Source organism: Tetrao urogallus (assembly GCF_951394365.1).
Source record: "Tetrao urogallus genome assembly, chromosome: 20".
NCBI lineage: Eukaryota > Metazoa > Chordata > Aves > Galliformes > Phasianidae > Tetrao > Tetrao urogallus.
Genome location: NC_136833.1, coordinates 9,262,402 through 9,280,440, shown reverse-complemented (window position 1 = coordinate 9,280,440; position 18,039 = coordinate 9,262,402). Strand labels below are relative to the sequence as shown.

At 38.5% G+C, this 18,039-nt stretch overlaps 2 protein-coding genes across 4 annotated transcripts in view; one reads left to right on the top strand and one right to left on the bottom strand.

Moving 5' to 3' along the window:
* Positions 1 to 18,039, top strand: part of NF1 (neurofibromin 1) — a gene marked incomplete at both ends in the record, with an annotated part of 75,522 nt that overhangs the window by 30,539 nt on the left and 26,944 nt on the right. For 2 of the 3 annotated variants that reach the window (XM_079544992.1, XM_079544991.1), the window contains 8 exons: positions 848 to 951; positions 1,788 to 1,923; positions 5,430 to 5,492; positions 7,088 to 7,246; positions 7,820 to 7,917; positions 8,058 to 8,204; positions 8,635 to 8,781; positions 9,079 to 9,189. In XM_079544992.1, coding sequence (XP_079401118.1) covers positions 848 to 951; positions 1,788 to 1,923; positions 5,430 to 5,492; positions 7,088 to 7,246; positions 7,820 to 7,917; positions 8,058 to 8,204; positions 8,635 to 8,781; positions 9,079 to 9,189 — 965 coding nt within the window. The remainder of the gene's footprint in view (positions 1 to 847; positions 952 to 1,787; positions 1,924 to 5,429; positions 5,493 to 7,087; positions 7,247 to 7,819; positions 7,918 to 8,057; positions 8,205 to 8,634; positions 8,782 to 9,078; positions 9,190 to 18,039) is intronic. The other variant, XM_079544993.1, reaches the window with a different exon arrangement.
* Positions 15,103 to 16,497, bottom strand: OMG (oligodendrocyte myelin glycoprotein; the record flags this gene model as incomplete). The annotated part of the gene is made up of 1 exon (XM_079545085.1): positions 15,103 to 16,497. The coding sequence occupies one exon, from the start codon at positions 16,495 to 16,497 to the stop codon at positions 15,103 to 15,105; it is 1,395 nt and encodes a 464-aa protein (XP_079401211.1).

Sequence of the window (18,039 nt, the reverse complement as noted above, 5' to 3'; positions counted from 1 at the left end):
GCATTTGAGAAAATGGATTTTATGGAAATACTAGAAAGTTAGGATTTAAGCTCGGTTTAAATTAGTTGTGCATCTTACTGACATCTCTTGAAAATTTAGGGAGTTTTGTGTTTAATGCTTGATGAAATAATTTTTGTTGATAGAAGTAATTTTGTAGATAAAAAATACCAATCCTTCTGGAACTAACCTTTTGCCAGGACTGTTTGGCTCAACTGGTTGGACTTAAGTCTGCAGTTAGTCCCTTTGAAAGTTTCCAAAGTAAAAAATGCTTCATTTTTCTTGGTCTATGTGCTCTGTATTGTGGAAAAATCTGACTGATTGTTTAATAAAAACATATGTAAGATTTGTAGGCTTGAAGACAAACGTTACTAGATATTTAGAAGATCCGACTTGGTAAAAATAGCTAAATACTTGTACAGAATTCAGTTATTTTGAAATCCTGACCTACATAATCTTCAGTTGTAAGTCTCTTAAAACTTATGTCCACCTCAGTAATATGATGAGCTTTTACTTAATGGGCAATTTAAAGATGGTGAGATGAATTCGAGGCTCTTGTTTGTGCTTTCACTTCAGTATAAAATTTGATGTACTGTACAGAGTACTGTGTTGAGTCACTGTGCTTCAAGAAAGATTCTCATCTATTATAGTTATTGAAGTGAGCTATAATTTTCTCCAAGTAGTTAAAATACTTGCAGAAGTTGACCACAACTGTTTTTTAGGAGTCTGTCTAATGCCAAAACAAATCAAGTGTTTTCAGGTTGTCATAATTCACAGTTTTGTCCTGTTCCTGTGGACTGCTATCTTAACCTGCCCACGTATGCTGTTTTGGTGTTCTTTTTTTCAACAGGTATATGGTGCTACTTATTTGCAGAAGCTTTTGGAACCTTTATTAAGAACAGTGATCACATCCTCTGAATGGCAGCACGTCAGCTTTGAGGTGGATCCTACAAGGTTTGAGATTCAAGGGGGGGAACAAATGTGTTTATTTATATACTTGTCTCCCAGTCATCGTGATTCCCTTTTCATTGTTGCAGATATTTTTCTCACACTTTCATGCTTTCTGCTCCTCATTCCTCTAGGTACATTCATTGTATCTACATTTCTTAGACCCAGGGAGAGTTTACAGAGCTGTCCAGTGCAGTGAGATGAGTTCTGCTGCATGTCCTCTGAGCCCTGAGGGCTTAGAGCCCTTACAAACCTCATCTGCTTGCTATTTCATACTACTTCATACTTTTGTGTAGGCATAATGTGGCATTTTCCAGCAGTACCAGAAGGCATCTGGTTTAGGTCATTGAATTAGTTACAGAAGCAAGATGGAATGCATGTGTGTTGTGTGCAGTTTTTTTGTTTTAATTTCTCGTGTCACTTCAGGACTTGGATTTAGTAACTGTTGTCAGTTGTTTTGACTTTAATTCTTAGAAAACTTTCATCATTCTTCTCTTAAAAAGCTTACCAAACAGTAGGCCGCCTTTTTAATAGTTTAGCTTTCAAACATCTGTCTCTTAATTCAGGAACTGCTTTCAGAGAAACCATCAAACTGATAGTGCAGACCTCTGGAAGTGATGAATGCTTGTCTTTGTATGGAAGAGAGAGTCCAACCTAGCTGTCTATTACTGAGTTTTAAATGACCTTCTACTTGTGCAATGTAAAATATTGGTGGTGAAAGACTGTAAATGTTCCTATAAAAATTTCTGTTTACCTTGTGGAAGAAGGTTACTGCTCAAAGTACAAGTACAGCTAGTGTGATTTGTTTGATTTTCAGTCTTACGTTTATGGATCTGTTTCAGGCTGGAGCCTACAGAAAGCCTTGAAGAGAACCAGCGGAGTCTCTTGCAAATGACAGAAAAATTTTTCCATGCAATCATTAATTCTTCTTCGGAATTCCCTCCACAACTTCGCAGTGTGTGCCATTGTTTGTACCAGGTATGCCTGCAATGGGTGCCTGCCCCTGAACTTTGGGGTTCGTTTTTTCAGTTCTGACAGCTTGGTCTGATAACGGGTGCACAGTGGTATTACTGAAAGACTTCTGTCAGAAGTTTGGTGAATAGCAGGGATCTGAGCTTGAAGACGAGATGCTGCTTTAGGACTTGAGCTGGCAGTGAGGAGGTGACTAAAATATTTTCTTTTTTTAAGCAGTTGTGTCACAGCTAAGAACTCAGTCCTAATAATCTCAGTGTTTTAGCATCTCAAGTGGGAGACCAAAGATTAACTAACTATGGAGGTAATGGTGATATTCGCTTCCATCAATTTGTCATACAGCTCCCTCTCTAGGGAAGGCAGAAATAGGGAACAAAAAAAAATCACTGCTACTTGGCAGCAGAATGCAAAACTACATTTTGAATATAAAAGCATTGTACTTGTTCACTTTTTATTTCTGATTTAATTGGTCTTGTTTAAATTTAATTTATTAACTTCATACCTTTGATCAGCTTCACAAGTATAATAGCTACTTGTGCAGTTATTAATCTTAAGTTCTCTGCATAAAAATAGTAGCAAATTCTTCAAGGGTATTTCACCCCTGCAGTAAATTTTTCCAAAACTGTCTATTAAATATCTTATCTAGATCACTGCTCTGGGAATAATATTTACAGGTGGACACAACCTCACATTTTACACCTTTGATAGAAGAGCAGGCTAAAAAGATTATAAAATACTTGTGAATAAATAAATTTTAAAAACAACAACAACAAAAAGCAACAAAGTTGTATGGGCTCCAGTGAGACAAAACTAGCTGAAGTCCTGAATTCTAGAAAGCATGACTAGTAGCTGATTATAGTGGAAGAGAATAAATGTCTAAAATGTTTTGGCTGTGTTTGGTAGAGTTGTAGTTATGTGCGGTTCCTTCAGTAAGCTCTTTTACAGGTGAAATCAAGACATTACAGTATACAGACTTTATTCTGATCTCACTGTATCATGTCTCTTGATTAAGATCTGAAAGCAGGAGTCTCTAGTCTGCTGTGGACAACTGTAAGCAAAGCCATTCACTTTTACTGGGAAGGGTGTCCACTTGCATATGATTTGGTAAATAACATTAACCTAGTAACTGGAATGCTGCAGGTGCTTTGTACTTTGAGGATGATTAGGCGGAGGGAAATTGTTATATTTAAAATGTAGAATGATAACTGGAGAACATTTTGGTCTATAAAGTAAAATACCTTCCTACTGATACGGGCAGCGTGTTCTCCTGGAGTTACCGTAGGGTTGCCTGCCAAATGCCTGGAGTGTGTTGTGCGTAAAGGGCTGCTGTGCTTTGCTTAAAGGGGTGGCCAGATGTTTTCACATACACAGTATTGATAAATAAAGAAGCAAACAGGAGGAAGAGAACCTGGAAGAGACAAAGATAAATAAATTGGTGGAGTTCTCTTCATGATGTGAATTACAAAGATTGAGTTTGTGACTTGTGGTTGTTTTGTGCTGTCGTATCAACTTTGCAAAAGAAAATTGCCAAACTGGGACTATTCCTTTGTGTGTTCCTGGTTCCATTTATAAACAATGCTTGAACATAGGAAACCTGTGGAATGCTCCTGCTGCCTGTGGGACCGGTAGGGAATATAGTCTCCAGTCCTGGAGGAGAATGCTGTCACAGAAGAGCTGTGCGCAGCAGTTCGTGAGCTGTGAGCCCTGAGGTGTTCTAGAGGAGCAGGTGTAAAGTGCAACAAGGAAAACAGATTTTCTGAGCCTTGTCTGGAAGGAAGGCATGCAAAGGAGTTACCAGCCTTTGTTGCATGTGGGAGATAGTTGTGGAAAGTGGAAGCAGACGCAGGAGAAAAAACCTTGAACTAATTATGAACAGTCAGAAAAAATTCTGTGCAGTAGGTACTACCTGTTTTTTGTAAGTGAATGCTGTATTTGCATTGTTTCAATAGAAATAATTTGTTTCTGAAACCAGATGATTGCTGGTCTTCTCCAAATCAATCAAACAAACAAGTGAAAAAAACAAATTAGCTTAGCAGTGATACTCATCAGGTATTCTTACTCTGTAAGAGGTCTGTAGCTAATTTTAATTAGTGTGGCAACATTATAGAAACAGAGATGCTGTATTCATTGGATATTGCAGACTGCACTGGCAGGTGCTGCTTTTACCAGAGCAAATTCCTAGTGAGCATTTTCACCTGGACACACACAGCTCACTGCTAGTTCTGCAGTAACTGCATCACGTTCACACTTGCTCGTTTTCAGGTGATGTTTGTTCTGGAATGTTATGTGCTCAAGAATGAACTGGATTATAGTCTCTTGTACAAAGAAATGGTGCTGACTATCTCCTAAAAACATAAAAACATATGGAATTAAACACACAAACAACATGATTTTTCTTAATAAAGAGAGACGGAAATTTTAGTTCCTTTGAATGAAGTAGCGTGATGAGTAGAGATGGGTAAGACTTTTTGAAGTTAACTGTTTCCTTCTGGAAATTATACAAGGTCAAAAATTTGGTAAATGCACCATTGATTAAATATTAAAAGGTCTTGAATAATTTTGAACTCATCAGTTGGTTAGTTTCACTCATTTGCTTTTACTCTGTCACATTTTTAAGCTACAGGAGTTCTCTTCCAGTTCTTTTCTCCTCTGATACTCTAAAGATGTTTGGACTCTTGGTGTGTGCTTGATCTCAAACCACCAAACACTGTAAGCTTTTCTATTGATAGAGCTCCAACCAGCTGGTGATGCTAGTTTACTGTGACAGCCTTTATGGAAGATGGAGGGTTGAGCTCCAAGAGCAGGATGTTCCTCTTTGGAGGGCAGCAGTAGAAGGCTGATGTGCTGTAGTTTTGCTCAGATCCTGATGTAAAATACGGGAGAATGTGATGCTTTGTGGTGGGTCCCTTTGCCTTGAAATTAACGTAATCAAAATGAATATCTAGACTATCATGTAGACCTGCTTTTTTTTTTTTTCCCTCCATTTTTCACAGAAATGTGTTTATTGTTAGTGTTATCAAAGTCATAATAACCGTGATGAATCACAGATTAACCAAATTGAAGGACACACAGAGAAACGTTGGGAAGATTTTAAACTCTAAATTTATTTTAAAAGTTAATGCGCATTTCAAAGGTATAACACTTTGTTATTTGTACTATTAAAATTATTTGGGAATGGTGAATTGCATCTGAAAGCTGAATATACAACTTAATGCCCTATATTGTATATCATGAACACTTTAATGTGGTTTGACTTTTAATCTAGCCAGAAATAGTAGAAATGATTGAAACGCAACATTTGCTTGTTTTATATTTAGTGCTTTGTAAACAAGATTTAATTAAAAAAAAGTGGAATAAAACCTCCATCATCAGTCTTTAGTTTATATATTTCATTTTCTGTTGGTTATGTTTGTTACATTTTACTGTGCAATTTACGTACAAGTCAACATTGGTTTTTTGTTGCTGTATGTAGTTGGTGCTGTGACTTGTTTGTGCTCATCTCTGTTCTGTAGGCAACTTGCCACTCTCTACTGAATAAAGCTACCGTAAAAGAAAAAAAGGAAAACAAAAAATCAGTAAGTTTGGAGACCTTTTTACTAGCCATTTCTTTCAACCCACAACAGAAATCTTTTGCTGTTTGTTCAAAACATCTTCACTTTAGTCTGTTTGAACTCACTGTGAAATCATTCTACTAATTCTGGCACAAAATAGCTTTCATTTCAATTAACACTGGAATTAAGTTATATTTAAAATATTCTCTGTGTGCCTATCTGAGTAAACAAAAAGACATTTTTAACATTACTTCTTAGTATGTAATATTCTGATTCCTCTACCTTTGCCATCTTCAAATTAAAAAAAAATAGAGAAGGAAAGTGTTTTCTTTGGTTTTGGGGAAAATCTGAGTCTGTTTAGTTGTTGTAATGCTTTAGTAGGTAACGACTTCAGCTTGCATCCTGCCGGAAGAACAGTTAACTGATGAATTGCTGGAGGAAAAAAAAGCTCCCATGACTTATTTCGGATATTTTTGTTTGTTTGCCTTGTGAGTAAGCAATAAAATTTAGCATTTGTATTTACTTAGAGAAGACAAGCAGATTTCCCATTGCAACTGACTTACTGGAAATTGTGATGAAGTGGTGTCATTAAAAGCTGAGGCTTACCCTTTTCTTTAACAGTGACTTCAAAACATAATGTAAGAACAAAACTGAGTAGAATGAAAATTTGGGCTTTTATTAAATACTCCCTTACATTTTGCAGTAGCTGGGCAGAACAGTAACGTGTGGAAATAGAAAATCTCTCTGCAAACTAATAATTTACAAGAACGTATTATCAATAAATGATTCCCAAGATAACTATGAATGCAGTTGCTACTGAACCATAGTGATTCTTGATATGTTATGTATGTGCTAATGGCTTTATCTGTTTTAAGAAGCATGATTGGAGATTGCTCTGGTTTTTGTTTGAAGTATGGGAAACTGGGGAGTGTTTGTGTTCTATGCAAACAATTTAACTTTGCGTATGAAACTGCTGATTTTGTTATGTGGAAACATAGAATCAGATTTATTATTATTAGCTGTTAGTTTTACAAAAATGTGTATAAATATTGAATTTTTTTATGACATTGCCCACTCAGCTTTGGACCATTCTGTGTTTCCTTCTTTGACAAATCTGATGAGATACGATGGAGATGGAGAGTATTTCAACAAATATCTCCTTCCCTCAAATTCAGGTTATTCCTGAAACTTTGTTTCCTATTGATGGAGAGGACCTTGAAAATAGAAGTGAAAAGACCTAAGAATCTAAAAAGAATTATCTGTGTTTCTTTGGAATACTGCATGCTTGAATACAAACATAAGCCAATGACAAGTAGACAAATGCCTTAAGTAGTCAGTAACTTGGAGTTTTGTGTTTAGAAATTGACCCCAGTGAGGAAGTTTGTATGAAAGCTGAAGTAAACCTAGCCTGTGTCTGCACAGCCATCTCTCCCTTTCTCTGCCTTCCTTCTCTTTCTTGATTGTCGTGCAATGCAAGACCTATCAAGGCAAGAGAATCCTACTCAGACTTGTTGAGCTTCGCTACTATGGAAAGAATACATAATGTGGGACTGCCATGCGAGACTTTCCTGCAGTTGCTTTCCCTTTAATGCAAATACATTATTTATAATGCTTTGTAGGTTGTTAGTCAGCGATTTCCTCAGAACAGCATTGGGGCGGTTGGAAGCGCCATGTTCCTGCGGTTCATCAACCCTGCGATCGTCTCCCCGTACGAAGCAGGGATTTTAGATAAAAAGCCTCCGCCCAGAATTGAGAGGGGACTGAAACTGATGTCAAAGGTGAATCAGCTTCTCTCTTTATTTGGCCATATTTCATATTCTACCTGAAATAATTCTCTTCTTCAGTGGAGTGATGTGAGGAACATTTAGTTAAACGTATTTTTGAGCGGCGGAGATCATATTTGAACTGCAGCTTGCTGCTTTTACACGTCATAACCTTATTTGAAAACAACGTTATTTCCAGAGTACAGAGGATATGCTGATATTGATTAAGTTCATACAAGTTCTAAAGAAGTGACCTTTTTTTTCCCCCTGTCTTGAGTCTCAAGATTGGTAGTTTAATGGTTCTGTACTTCTGTGACCTGCGTGTGTTTTTAATGTTGAGAAATGGTGATTTTCTTTAAATAAGCATATATTGCCTTTATGCCTGTCTAAGTGAAGTCTTATCCTAATATTTATTATAATGTAAAAGAAGATACTTCAACTTAGTTGTCTTGTGTGGCTTTTTGTTTTGTTTTGAGGTTTCACAGCAACTTAAGATAGGTATTTCTGGTAGTGAAGTTATGCTGGCTATCGTAGCAGTTTTGACATTAGGCCTTTCTGCACCCTTACCTGTTCTTTATTGCTGTTTAGATACTTCAGAGTATTGCCAACCATGTCCTGTTTACAAAAGAAGAACATATGAGGCCTTTTAACGACTTTGTAAAAAGCAATTTTGATGCAGCTCGAAGGTAGGTCCTTTGGGAACTTCTGCAAAGGATCTTTATTGTGTAAACTGTAAGCAGAGATGCGTTCTTATGGCCTTTTAACTCGTGCCTACGTGACAGATTTCCCTAATATGTTTATGGCAATCACTGGTTTTGATCTCTAGGTTTTTCCTTGATATTGCGTCCGATTGCCCAGCGAGTGACACCGTCAATCACAGCCTGTCTTTCATCAGCGATGGCAATGTTCTTGCTTTGCACCGGTTGTTGTGGAACAATCAGGAGAAAATTGGCCAGTACCTTTCCAGTAATAGGTAAGGCTTAGGAATGCTATGAAAGGAACTGCTAATTGGGAATGAACATTTGGAATTTGGAATCAGATGTTTTTGTGGTTAATATTGAGAAGAATTTCATTGATGGAAGTCTTACCTTTGGGAACTTCTTTTTTTAGTTTTTTCTTTCCTTACTTACAGCCCATTACTGGGAAAGGGTCTGAAGCGTTTGGCTTCTTTACTGCCAGCTTTCTGTGCATTTACGTAGTTATATCTCAATGTCTGTCATGTGGTTTGTAGAAATAACATGTAATGCATTTTTCTCATTATTCCTCTTAGAAAAAAAAAAAAAAATTTCAAACTCTAAAAAAGAAAATATAGCTTCTTCAAGACAAGGGAGGATATTGGGCAAAACACTACAAGAATTACTGAGTAAAGAAAGGTCTATCTTTAAGAAATTTGCTGTTTCTAGGGACCACAAAGCTGTTGGAAGACGACCTTTTGACAAAATGGCTACTCTTCTTGCCTATCTGGGTCCACCTGAGCACAAACCTGTGGCAGATACACATTGGTCCAGTTTAAATCTCACCAGTTCGAAATTTGAAGAATTTATGACAAGGTAATGAGATTATTATGAGCTTTCAGTCTTCAGCATGTTGAGTAACATATGTAGTTATTAAGCCTGCAGCTTTCATTCTGAAGGAGTGTTCAAAAAGTTGGCTTCACACGCACCTGCTATGGTTGTAAGTAGATTTTAATAAATGAGAAACCTTGGTAGCTTTTGTGATTTAACAAAGGTTCAAGATTTTATGAACTTAATACTTCTGTTTAAAGATGCAAATAGAGGGTTTGGGTTTTGCTAGTTTGTTTTTTGTAAGGCAGTTGTGAAAAGTTGATGTCATGTTCTACTTCTTAGGCATCAGGTGCATGAAAAAGAAGAGTTCAAAGCATTGAAAACGTTAAATATTTTCTACCAGGCTGGGACATCTAAAGCTGGCAATCCTGTTTTCTACTACATTGCTCGGCGGTAAGGAATCTTTCGCCTACCCTGTCTAAAATAAACATGCAAAATCAAAAGTATCAAGTGTGTATGTGAAGTGACACAACCAGGACTCTGAAAGTGGCTTATCTGCTAAATTTTGGAGACCGTATTTTTGAACTGTGATTTGGAATTAAATTAGAACTGTTGTAGCTCTTATACCCTGGGCTGTGTAGGTGCCTGTAGGAATATACCTGAAACTTTAAATGAATTTTATTTATTTTTTCACTGTTTGAAATAAACCACATTGCTATTTACCCTTCAACCACATTACTGTTAAGCCTTTATCAGTGATTATAACATCTTCACATTATGAAGTATGATGAATAACAAGTTAAATGTGAGATGTGGATTTTTTTGAGAAACCCTGTATCCCATTTTAAAGAGTAATACAAGTACTTGGAAGGTTTGTATACAGTGAACACCATAGTGTTGCTTCAGTTATTCATAACAAGTAGCATGCTGCAATACCGAATTTAGGAAGAATATCCCAAGGTTAATATTAGTCAGTTTATGATCAAACAAGTAGTAATTCTCTCTGTTTAGATCTGTGTTTAATTCAAATGAAATAAGGCTGCAAAGGTGCTACTACAGTAAGAATGTGAATGAAACTTGGTATTTTAATTCAGTTATTAAATAATGACCTTTTAAGATCTGTGGATCTGTGAGGACAGCATGTTCAAAGCAGTATCCATAGAAACTGAGAATGATTTTAAGTACTGAGCACAGACTTGTTAACGAGAGGAGAGTCGTCGTGCTCACAGCCATGCGAGAGGCTGTGTCACTGAGCTCGCTGCTGGTGCCTTTTTCCTCTGGGCAGCGTTGGTGGTGCCTTTGGTGTACCCCAGTGCTGCTGCTGGGACCTCGTGTCCACATGGTACCACCCATGCTGTCAGGTCTTGTGGATGCTGCTGTGGTCGGATTGTTGCTTTGCCTTTTGGTGCCCCTAGGGTTCATGGTTGTGCTTCTGCTGCTATTGCAATGTGATTTTTGCTGGTGCTGGTGGGTACAGAGCCATGCCAACATAGCTGCCCAGCACTGCTCCTGACACACTGTTTGCTGCTTCTGCTGCTGCTGGGGTGTTTGTGTGCTGGCAGTGGGGTGCTTGCTTGCTGTACCATGTTAGCAGGTGCGCAGTCAGAGCGATGGTGCTCCTGTTTGTTGACGTGAGGCTGAGCAGCTTTTGTGGTGCCCAAGCTGGTGGCTGTGGCCTGCTGCTCTCTGTGAGGCCTCTTCCAGGTAATGGTGTTGTGAACTGTCAGCAGAGCCTCTGAGTGCACGTGGCGAGCTGAGGAAGGCATTTCTTGGTGGCATATTCTGTTTGTATTAAACAATTTATGTAAATGGTCGTTTGGGTAAGGTGATCATAAGGTGGAGAAAAAAGGAAGTGTGACATAGCTCATCTGTGTGGAAGTAGACCGTGGATTGAGAGCAGAGTGCCCAAGTTTCTTGTATACTTAATGAATACGTAAGCCTATGCCAATCAAAGGAATACTAAACGTAAAGAAGCAGTCACTACATAAATTTTGTTTTCTTTCCCACTTCTCTCTGCACTGTTTTTCAACAATTTATTGTTCTGAATTAGAAACTATATAAGAAAATGTAAGTAAGTAAGCCTTTCATTTTCCTTTATTTTTACTTGGGAAAATCAAACCTTATGTTTGAGCGCTGCGTCTATGCTAGGTGGTAGAGAAAACATGAATGATGCCTGAGAGGTTGAGCTGTGATACAGAGTTGGCAGTAAAATGAGTGTATCCAGTGCCAGGACTGAAACTAAGTTTCTTTTTTTTCCCTGGAGGCTCCTGCAACTAAGTTCACACATAGTTACAAAAGTTCAGCTAAGGACCCATTTTTAATTGCTCCATCATGTAGGTGACTAGCTTGTTGTGAACACTTAGAATAACCCAAAGATACGCAATTTTGAAGTTTGTTTCTGCATAAGCTCCAAAAAGGGTATGGTGTTCTTGGGACAGCATGGTTCAGCTCAAATAAATTTGTTTTTTAAAGCCTGCAGGTTGTTTAAGACAGCGTCACTAACCTGAATGTCAGTAGAATTTTAAGGACTATAGGATGTATTATGTTCAGACCCCTTCTAAACTAGTTGTGCTGCTCTCAATAGAAAAAAAAAAAAAAAACCAAAAAAAAACTGACATTGGAAATACAGGAATAAAAATGGATGTTTGGAAACTCTGATTTTTCTCCCAGTTCTTGTGTTTGTTCACTGCTGTAATTGAATAAGCTTGAAAAGTTGTCATCCGTCTGTGGCAAGTTAGAAGGGTCAGCTGGGTCATTGCAGACCTCAACTCCTACCTGCATTTATTGCTCCTTCCTTCAGTTCTGTCAAAGGCATTTTGGAAACTGCTTCTCTGAGACTCGTGCATGTATCCACTGTGAGGAAAAGCAGTCTCTTTAGGATGGAAAAAAGCAAAATGTGTACTTTCAGAAATACTTCAGGTTTTCAAGATAACCAATCCTTTTGTTGAGGAAAATGGGTTGGAACTTGTTCTCTCTGCCCTCCTCCATATCTTATGGAAGTTATATTGACTGTATGACAACAAAAATAAAAATATGCTTCCATTATATTTGAATAAATATGATTTCTGTTGAAATATATTTAAAATTGCTGTTGTACCCTGGCATAGTTAATTTCGGTGTGAGTGAGCCTGTTGAAATAAGACTTTTTCTACCTTTCTTCAAGTGAGATGCGTAGTGAACACCAATAGATAAGTGAAGCAAACTCTGAACACTTGGAATTTATTCAGCTTCTGCTTGCTTTATCTGAGAAAACGTATGATCTTTAGTGTCATTAAATGGTGATTGTGATTTGGATGTCTGATGCTCCTTGATTAAGGGGCCAGCTCTGTGTGTGAACGTTGTATACAGGGGTTTGGGAGAAATCTGTCCAGGTTTGGGCAAATTGGTAATGGGCCAGAATAAAGCAGAATGTGGATTATGAGGCTGGATGGCAGCTATTTGTCATGCCAGTTACTATTTATTGCCTTTATCACCCTTTTTATTACTACTTCTCTTGGGCTGCTATGTAAGCCTGTGGTTTCTTTCTGCAAGGCTGCTGTTCAAACCTAGCAGGTGGGACGTCTTCTCTGCGCTGTCTCTACGAATGGGGACATGGCTGGGAGGTGTTCCTCTGGGGTGTTGAGCTCACGGTTCTGAGCCAGATGTCATGTTTGGAGGTGTGAAATGTGGAAAGGCTGTTCAGGTCTGAGCTGCCAGTACATCTGAGGGCTTGCAGCAGGCAGGTTTTCTTTTTTAGCTTAAAGCCTTGTTGCTAGGGCATTGTTGAGTCATTTCTCTGACATATCTGGATCAGTTGATATCCTCTTGTGCTGTGAAATTTAATCTCTTCTGCCTTTTTTTTTCTCTGTGTTTTGTTCCCTGGGTAACAACCAGACTTCCAAAGCCAGTGCTCTCTGTCTTTAATCCTTGCTCTGTTACTACAGTGATCAATACCTCAGTATATATTGATCCTGAAGTACTGCCATTAAGTTTTAAAGCTGCTATCTCAGACTAATTAATAGGAATCATGGGAACAGAAACCTCAGAGTTGTTTCACACTGCAGCTGCCCGTGCAGCAATTTTAGCCTTCTGAAAGCAAACGTGTTTCTCCATCAAGGCGTGCTGGATCACGTCTGGAGCAGCCAACAGATAAAGACAGCAGCATTTTCAAAAAGATATTGAATGTTATATTGAAGTGTTAGTTATTTTGAAACAAAGAATTTCCTGAGGACGGATTATGGTATTTATATTTATCGTGGACTGAGTGCCCTGCCTGTTAGAAGCACAGCAAGCTGTTCTGCAGCGCTCACAGCCATGCGTGTTGATTTTATTTCAATCTGACTGTGCTGTTGCCAAGCAACAGGTGCCTGCCTCCCACACTGCCTGCCTACTTGTGCTCTGTTATCAACTCATTTGTATTCCAGAAAAATACAAGGGAATCCAAATTTAATCTGCCTATTGAAGGCAGTCTGACTGAGAAGCCCTCTTTGCTTGCATCTACCAAGGGCAAGTTTTGGATATAGAGCATGGCCCTGGAGTTCGAAGGGAGTGCCATCTCACTTCCATCACATCTGTGATTTCCCCCCCCCCCCCCCCTATATATATAATTTTCTTTTTTTTTTTTAAGATGAAAAAAGGAGTGCTTTCTCTGGTGGGTAGACATTGGTCTGAGGGGTTTGCAAGTTCTAAATGGTAAGAAGCAGAAGGGCAGGCTATTATCACTATTTCAGCAGCTTATTAATAAACAGTGTTAGGGAAATTTGAGTAACCAAATAGTACTATTTGATCATACCATAGTTTTTCTCCGTAAGACATAAAGACTGAGCCAAATGCCCGCTTGGAATAGATCTGTGTAATAAAATAGCATCTGTTCTGTACAGTTACCTGTCTGCAAGATAATAGTGAAAAGAAACACTGTCACTAGTTCATTTCAATACAAACATAGCTTTATTTTTACTTAAGTGCCAATGAAATAACTGTACAAATTCATTGTGCAACATTTACAGTACTGTTAGAAATTAAAACACATTTCTGATTATAGAAATACAGTTCACAATTGGAAAGTTGTGATTTTTCTGATACCCAGTGGTTATAAATCATCTGCAGCCTTGAGTGATACCTAGGAGAAATAGGTAAAGGACTGCAGTCTTGGTATTGAGGTTGTCTAGATTTTGTGGCACCTTTGTGCTACAATAACTGGAAATTAAATGGCCTGAAATGCTTGGAAAATATTGAATAAAGATTTGCAATATTAAGTGAATAATACTCTTACAATTAACTTGTTCTTCAGTTTTCATTTCATGCTGTTTGCAAAACTTCATCAGTAGTATAGCAAGTACCTTTGCCACGTAATTTTCCTGCAGTGGTCAGAACCATGCGTGCATCTACTTCTACTTGCTGATGGCGCGGATGTCAAGAACAGCATTCGTGCTCATCATTGGAAGGCCTTGGGCATGTTCATTGCCATGGCTTGAATTAAGTCACAAGATTCAGGAATTGTTTAAATGAGAGCTTTAAACTGCTCCATTGATGTGTTACATAACTTGCATTTGAAACTGGCCAATATTTTATTTTATTTTGATCAAAAAGTAGTTTGAAGAATTCTGGACGAATTTTGTTGAAGTATTTCAGATGTTTGATTGTAAGTTAAGCTGTTTGGTTTTGTTAATGTATGTAGATTAAAGCCCGTGTTATTGGAGAGTGTCATGGCATTGAACGTGTCGCGTTTTCCTCTACTTCTATCTTTTTTTGTTTTCTATTATGGAGAGCAAGGAATAACTTGCCTACAATTCTAAGTCAAGGCAGAGCAAAAAGAGAGATCAGCCCCTACCACTCTTCCCATGCTGAAGCTGGACCGTGTTAGCTTCTCAGTTAAGCCCCTCTTAGTAGATGGACATGGTGGCATTGTCATATTTAATTCCTAAATTCAGAATGGTTGTTCTTTGTATTTAAAATATCCTAGTACATATGAAGCAAACATAGATATACATGCTAGCGATTTTTCTCAAGAATTACTTCTGATTAGCGAAACAGCTAAGTTTAGTTTCTTTACATTTTCCCTTCCTTATGCATGGCATCATAACTTACAAAGAATCTGTGCTGCTATAGTACAAGAATTTCTCACCAGCAAATCAAGCAAGACAATGCAGATATGATACAGGACTTCTTTTTTTTCCAGTTGTTTAGTGACAAAATAATACAATCAGTACTTAAAATTCTGTGCAAGTAAAATTAAAAATTTAAATACAAAATAAGCACATTTTAAAAAACAAGAGCATAGGTTAATTTTACTCAATTAAGACATATTAAAATAAGTAGCAGCTTAGTATCGAGACATTAGTCTGCACTTCTTTAGGAACTGTTATTTTCTTTAGATCAGTCAGGGCTTCAGACTTGTCGTGTCTTGATTTGCTGTTTGACCTGGATGCCTCCCCCCCAGCTACGTGTCACAGGAGTAACCTCAGAGCTCCTACCAATAAGCACTGCCACTGCATTAAGCATTACAGCATAAAACAAGCATATCTCGCAGGCGCTCGCTTTGGAGGGCACGTCAGTGTTCAGAGCGCTGGTAGTGGCTTCCTCTCTCCTTAAGGTAGTGGTTGTGCTTTGAGGCATTCTGGAGTAGTTTGTTGGCATTCCACTGGTAATACTAAGAGTCATTGGAGTGGTGGATGATCCCGTTGAATGAGTCAGGCTTGAGTTCACATCGGTTGAATCTTTAATGTGGATGCTGTGTGTGGCAGCCGCTTCGTAAGCGCTGACCTTCCTGGTCGTCAGCTCTTCGGGGTAGAGGAGCACGGGCCGCTCTGTGCTCGTGAACAGTACTGTCTGGCTTAACGAAGCCAAGGTAGTAACTTCCTTTGCTTTAAATAGTTTATGCATTTTTGTCATGTGGGTCGGTTCAGCTGCCGCTGGAGAGGCAGCAATGTCTGCTGCCTTCATTCCTTTAATCATGAAGCTGGCATCTGGCGCGGCGGCGGAGGTCGGTGTGATGTTGGCCCACAGCGTGGACTGGTCGGCGCAGGGAGCCCCTCGCACCGTGGCAGTGGTGCCCTGCACCCATTTAAGCAAATAAGAGATATTTTGTTCATCGCTGCAGGACCACGGGTTGTTGTATAGTGTTACTACCTGCAGCTGAAAGAGCTGATCAAAAGCTTTGTCAGGAATGTATGTGAACTTGTTGTTGTGTAGGTAGAGACTTGTGAGGTGCTGTAATCTCACCAGCGTTCCTGGAAGTATCTGAGACAAGAAGTTATTGGATAGATCCACTGTCTCTATGTTGTAGGGCATGTTGGTTGGAACTGTCCAAAGTTTGTTGCTGCTGAGGTTGAGAAACTTGAGACTGCTCAGTGTGTTGTTGATCAAAACAGCTCTTTCCACCATATTCCTGGAAACATCCAGCACTTTAAGGTTCCACTGGTAAGCTGTGTCAAGTTTCTGAAGGACTTTAATGTTGTTATTTATGGCATACAATTCCCACAAGGACTTGGGCAGATGAGCAGGAACATTCTTGAGCCAATTATTTGAAATATCAAGAGTCCTTAAATTGCTGAATCTCGTCAGCTGATGATCGAGATCTACGAACTGGTTAAATGACAGATTTAAATATGTAATGTTGTCTTGGAGTCCGTGTGGCAATACTGTTAAGTTTCTGCCTGAGCAGTCCACGTTCCTGTTGTTTCCTGAGCATGTACAGATAGAAGGACAGATACCCAGAACAGTGGGTATGAAAAATAGAAAGACCAGCAGGCAGGTAGATGCTTTCAGTATCTGGTGTTCCATTGCTGCCTAAAAATAAATATACAAAAATGACACCCTTTAAATCCATGTAATGTATTTTATTTATTTGTAAGGGCTGTCTTTGCAGTGATTAGTTGCAGCAGAAATTAAGTAAAAATATCAATAAACCCCTTTGTGGCACGGTCCTTTTTGTAATTGTTCAAGAGAGACTTTACAAAGCATCCCTTCAGAGCCTGTCATGTTGTCTGGCAGAACGAGACTTGTTTTTTCATCTGCCTTTCCCCCTCAAGCTCAAATGAGGGCTTTCTTCCGAAAATGCAAGTCTCTTCCAAACGTTATACAATGTCTGCTTCTTGTTTTTAGTGATTTCAAGCCTATATTATGTTTGGAATAATGTGTTCTTTTATACAGGATGAAAAAATGGCTGTCAACTGGATCTGCTTTACAAATCTCTGCAGTAATGTAGCAGAACCCCCCATACAGGCATGCTATTTACTTAAGTAGAATTGCTTAAAATACATCTTAAATTGGTTAGGAATTTAGTTGGAAACCCAAATTCTGCATTCATAGTAACATGCACATTAGTACTTTTCCTTATTATCGTGTCAGTTACATTCCCAAAGCTAACACATGTTTGAAAGCTGAATTAATGTTAGTAAGAAATCTCTGACACTGCAGCAAATTCCTGGTGCAAGCATCTCTCATCAACTAATAATTTCGTTCTTATTTCTGTCTCTACTTTTGTAGTAGGTTTTGTGATTAAAAACAGAAAACACAAACTTACCGTAATGTCTTCTGCAATATCAGCACATTATTTCTGTGAAAGATTTAAGCTTAGAGGTCGTCTTGTTCTAGAGAGTAGCTACAGTTGCTGTCTGTGGATTGTGCTTGCCTCTTCAGCTGCATCGTATTGCTGCTAGCTGGGGCTCTGCAACCACCTGATCTGCACTACATTGGAGGACTGCAGAGCTGTCGCTGGTGCTGACTCAAATTTATTGCAAAGCATACATATTCAATAAAATAGTTGGGTTTTCTAATTTGAATCAGTTAACTTCTTTATGTATTTGTAGCCGCGATTCTGCATCAAAACATTACATATAAAATTTTCTTAGCTTAGTGTATGAACCCATTTAAATGTTTCTATTCTAGAAGTCCTGTGAATTGTGCTCTTTTCTGCTTTCATTTAGTCTCTGTTCCAGTAAGAAGGGTTAGTGTTAATTTAGGTTTCCTATCTCGAGCTTACTTAAGCTACCCTGCCAGAATATCTTTTCCTAATTTAAAAATCCTTGGTTTTGTGCTGCTTGGATCAGGTTGTCTCTGTGTTGTTGGGTTTATACCCAGCAGCACATACTGCAGGAATTTACCGCTTTCTAAGGAAATCTTTATCTGCTTTGCTCCAAACAATATGGCAAGGGTATGCATAGTTTGTAATGCACACGTTTGTCACATACAAAATATATGCATATATTTTAACATGGTGCAATGCATAAAGCCTCAAAGTCTTTGAGCAACCAGAATGTGGTTGGAATGGAATGTCCATTGTAGCAGGTATGAACAGGTGGCCTATGTGACATCCAAACATGT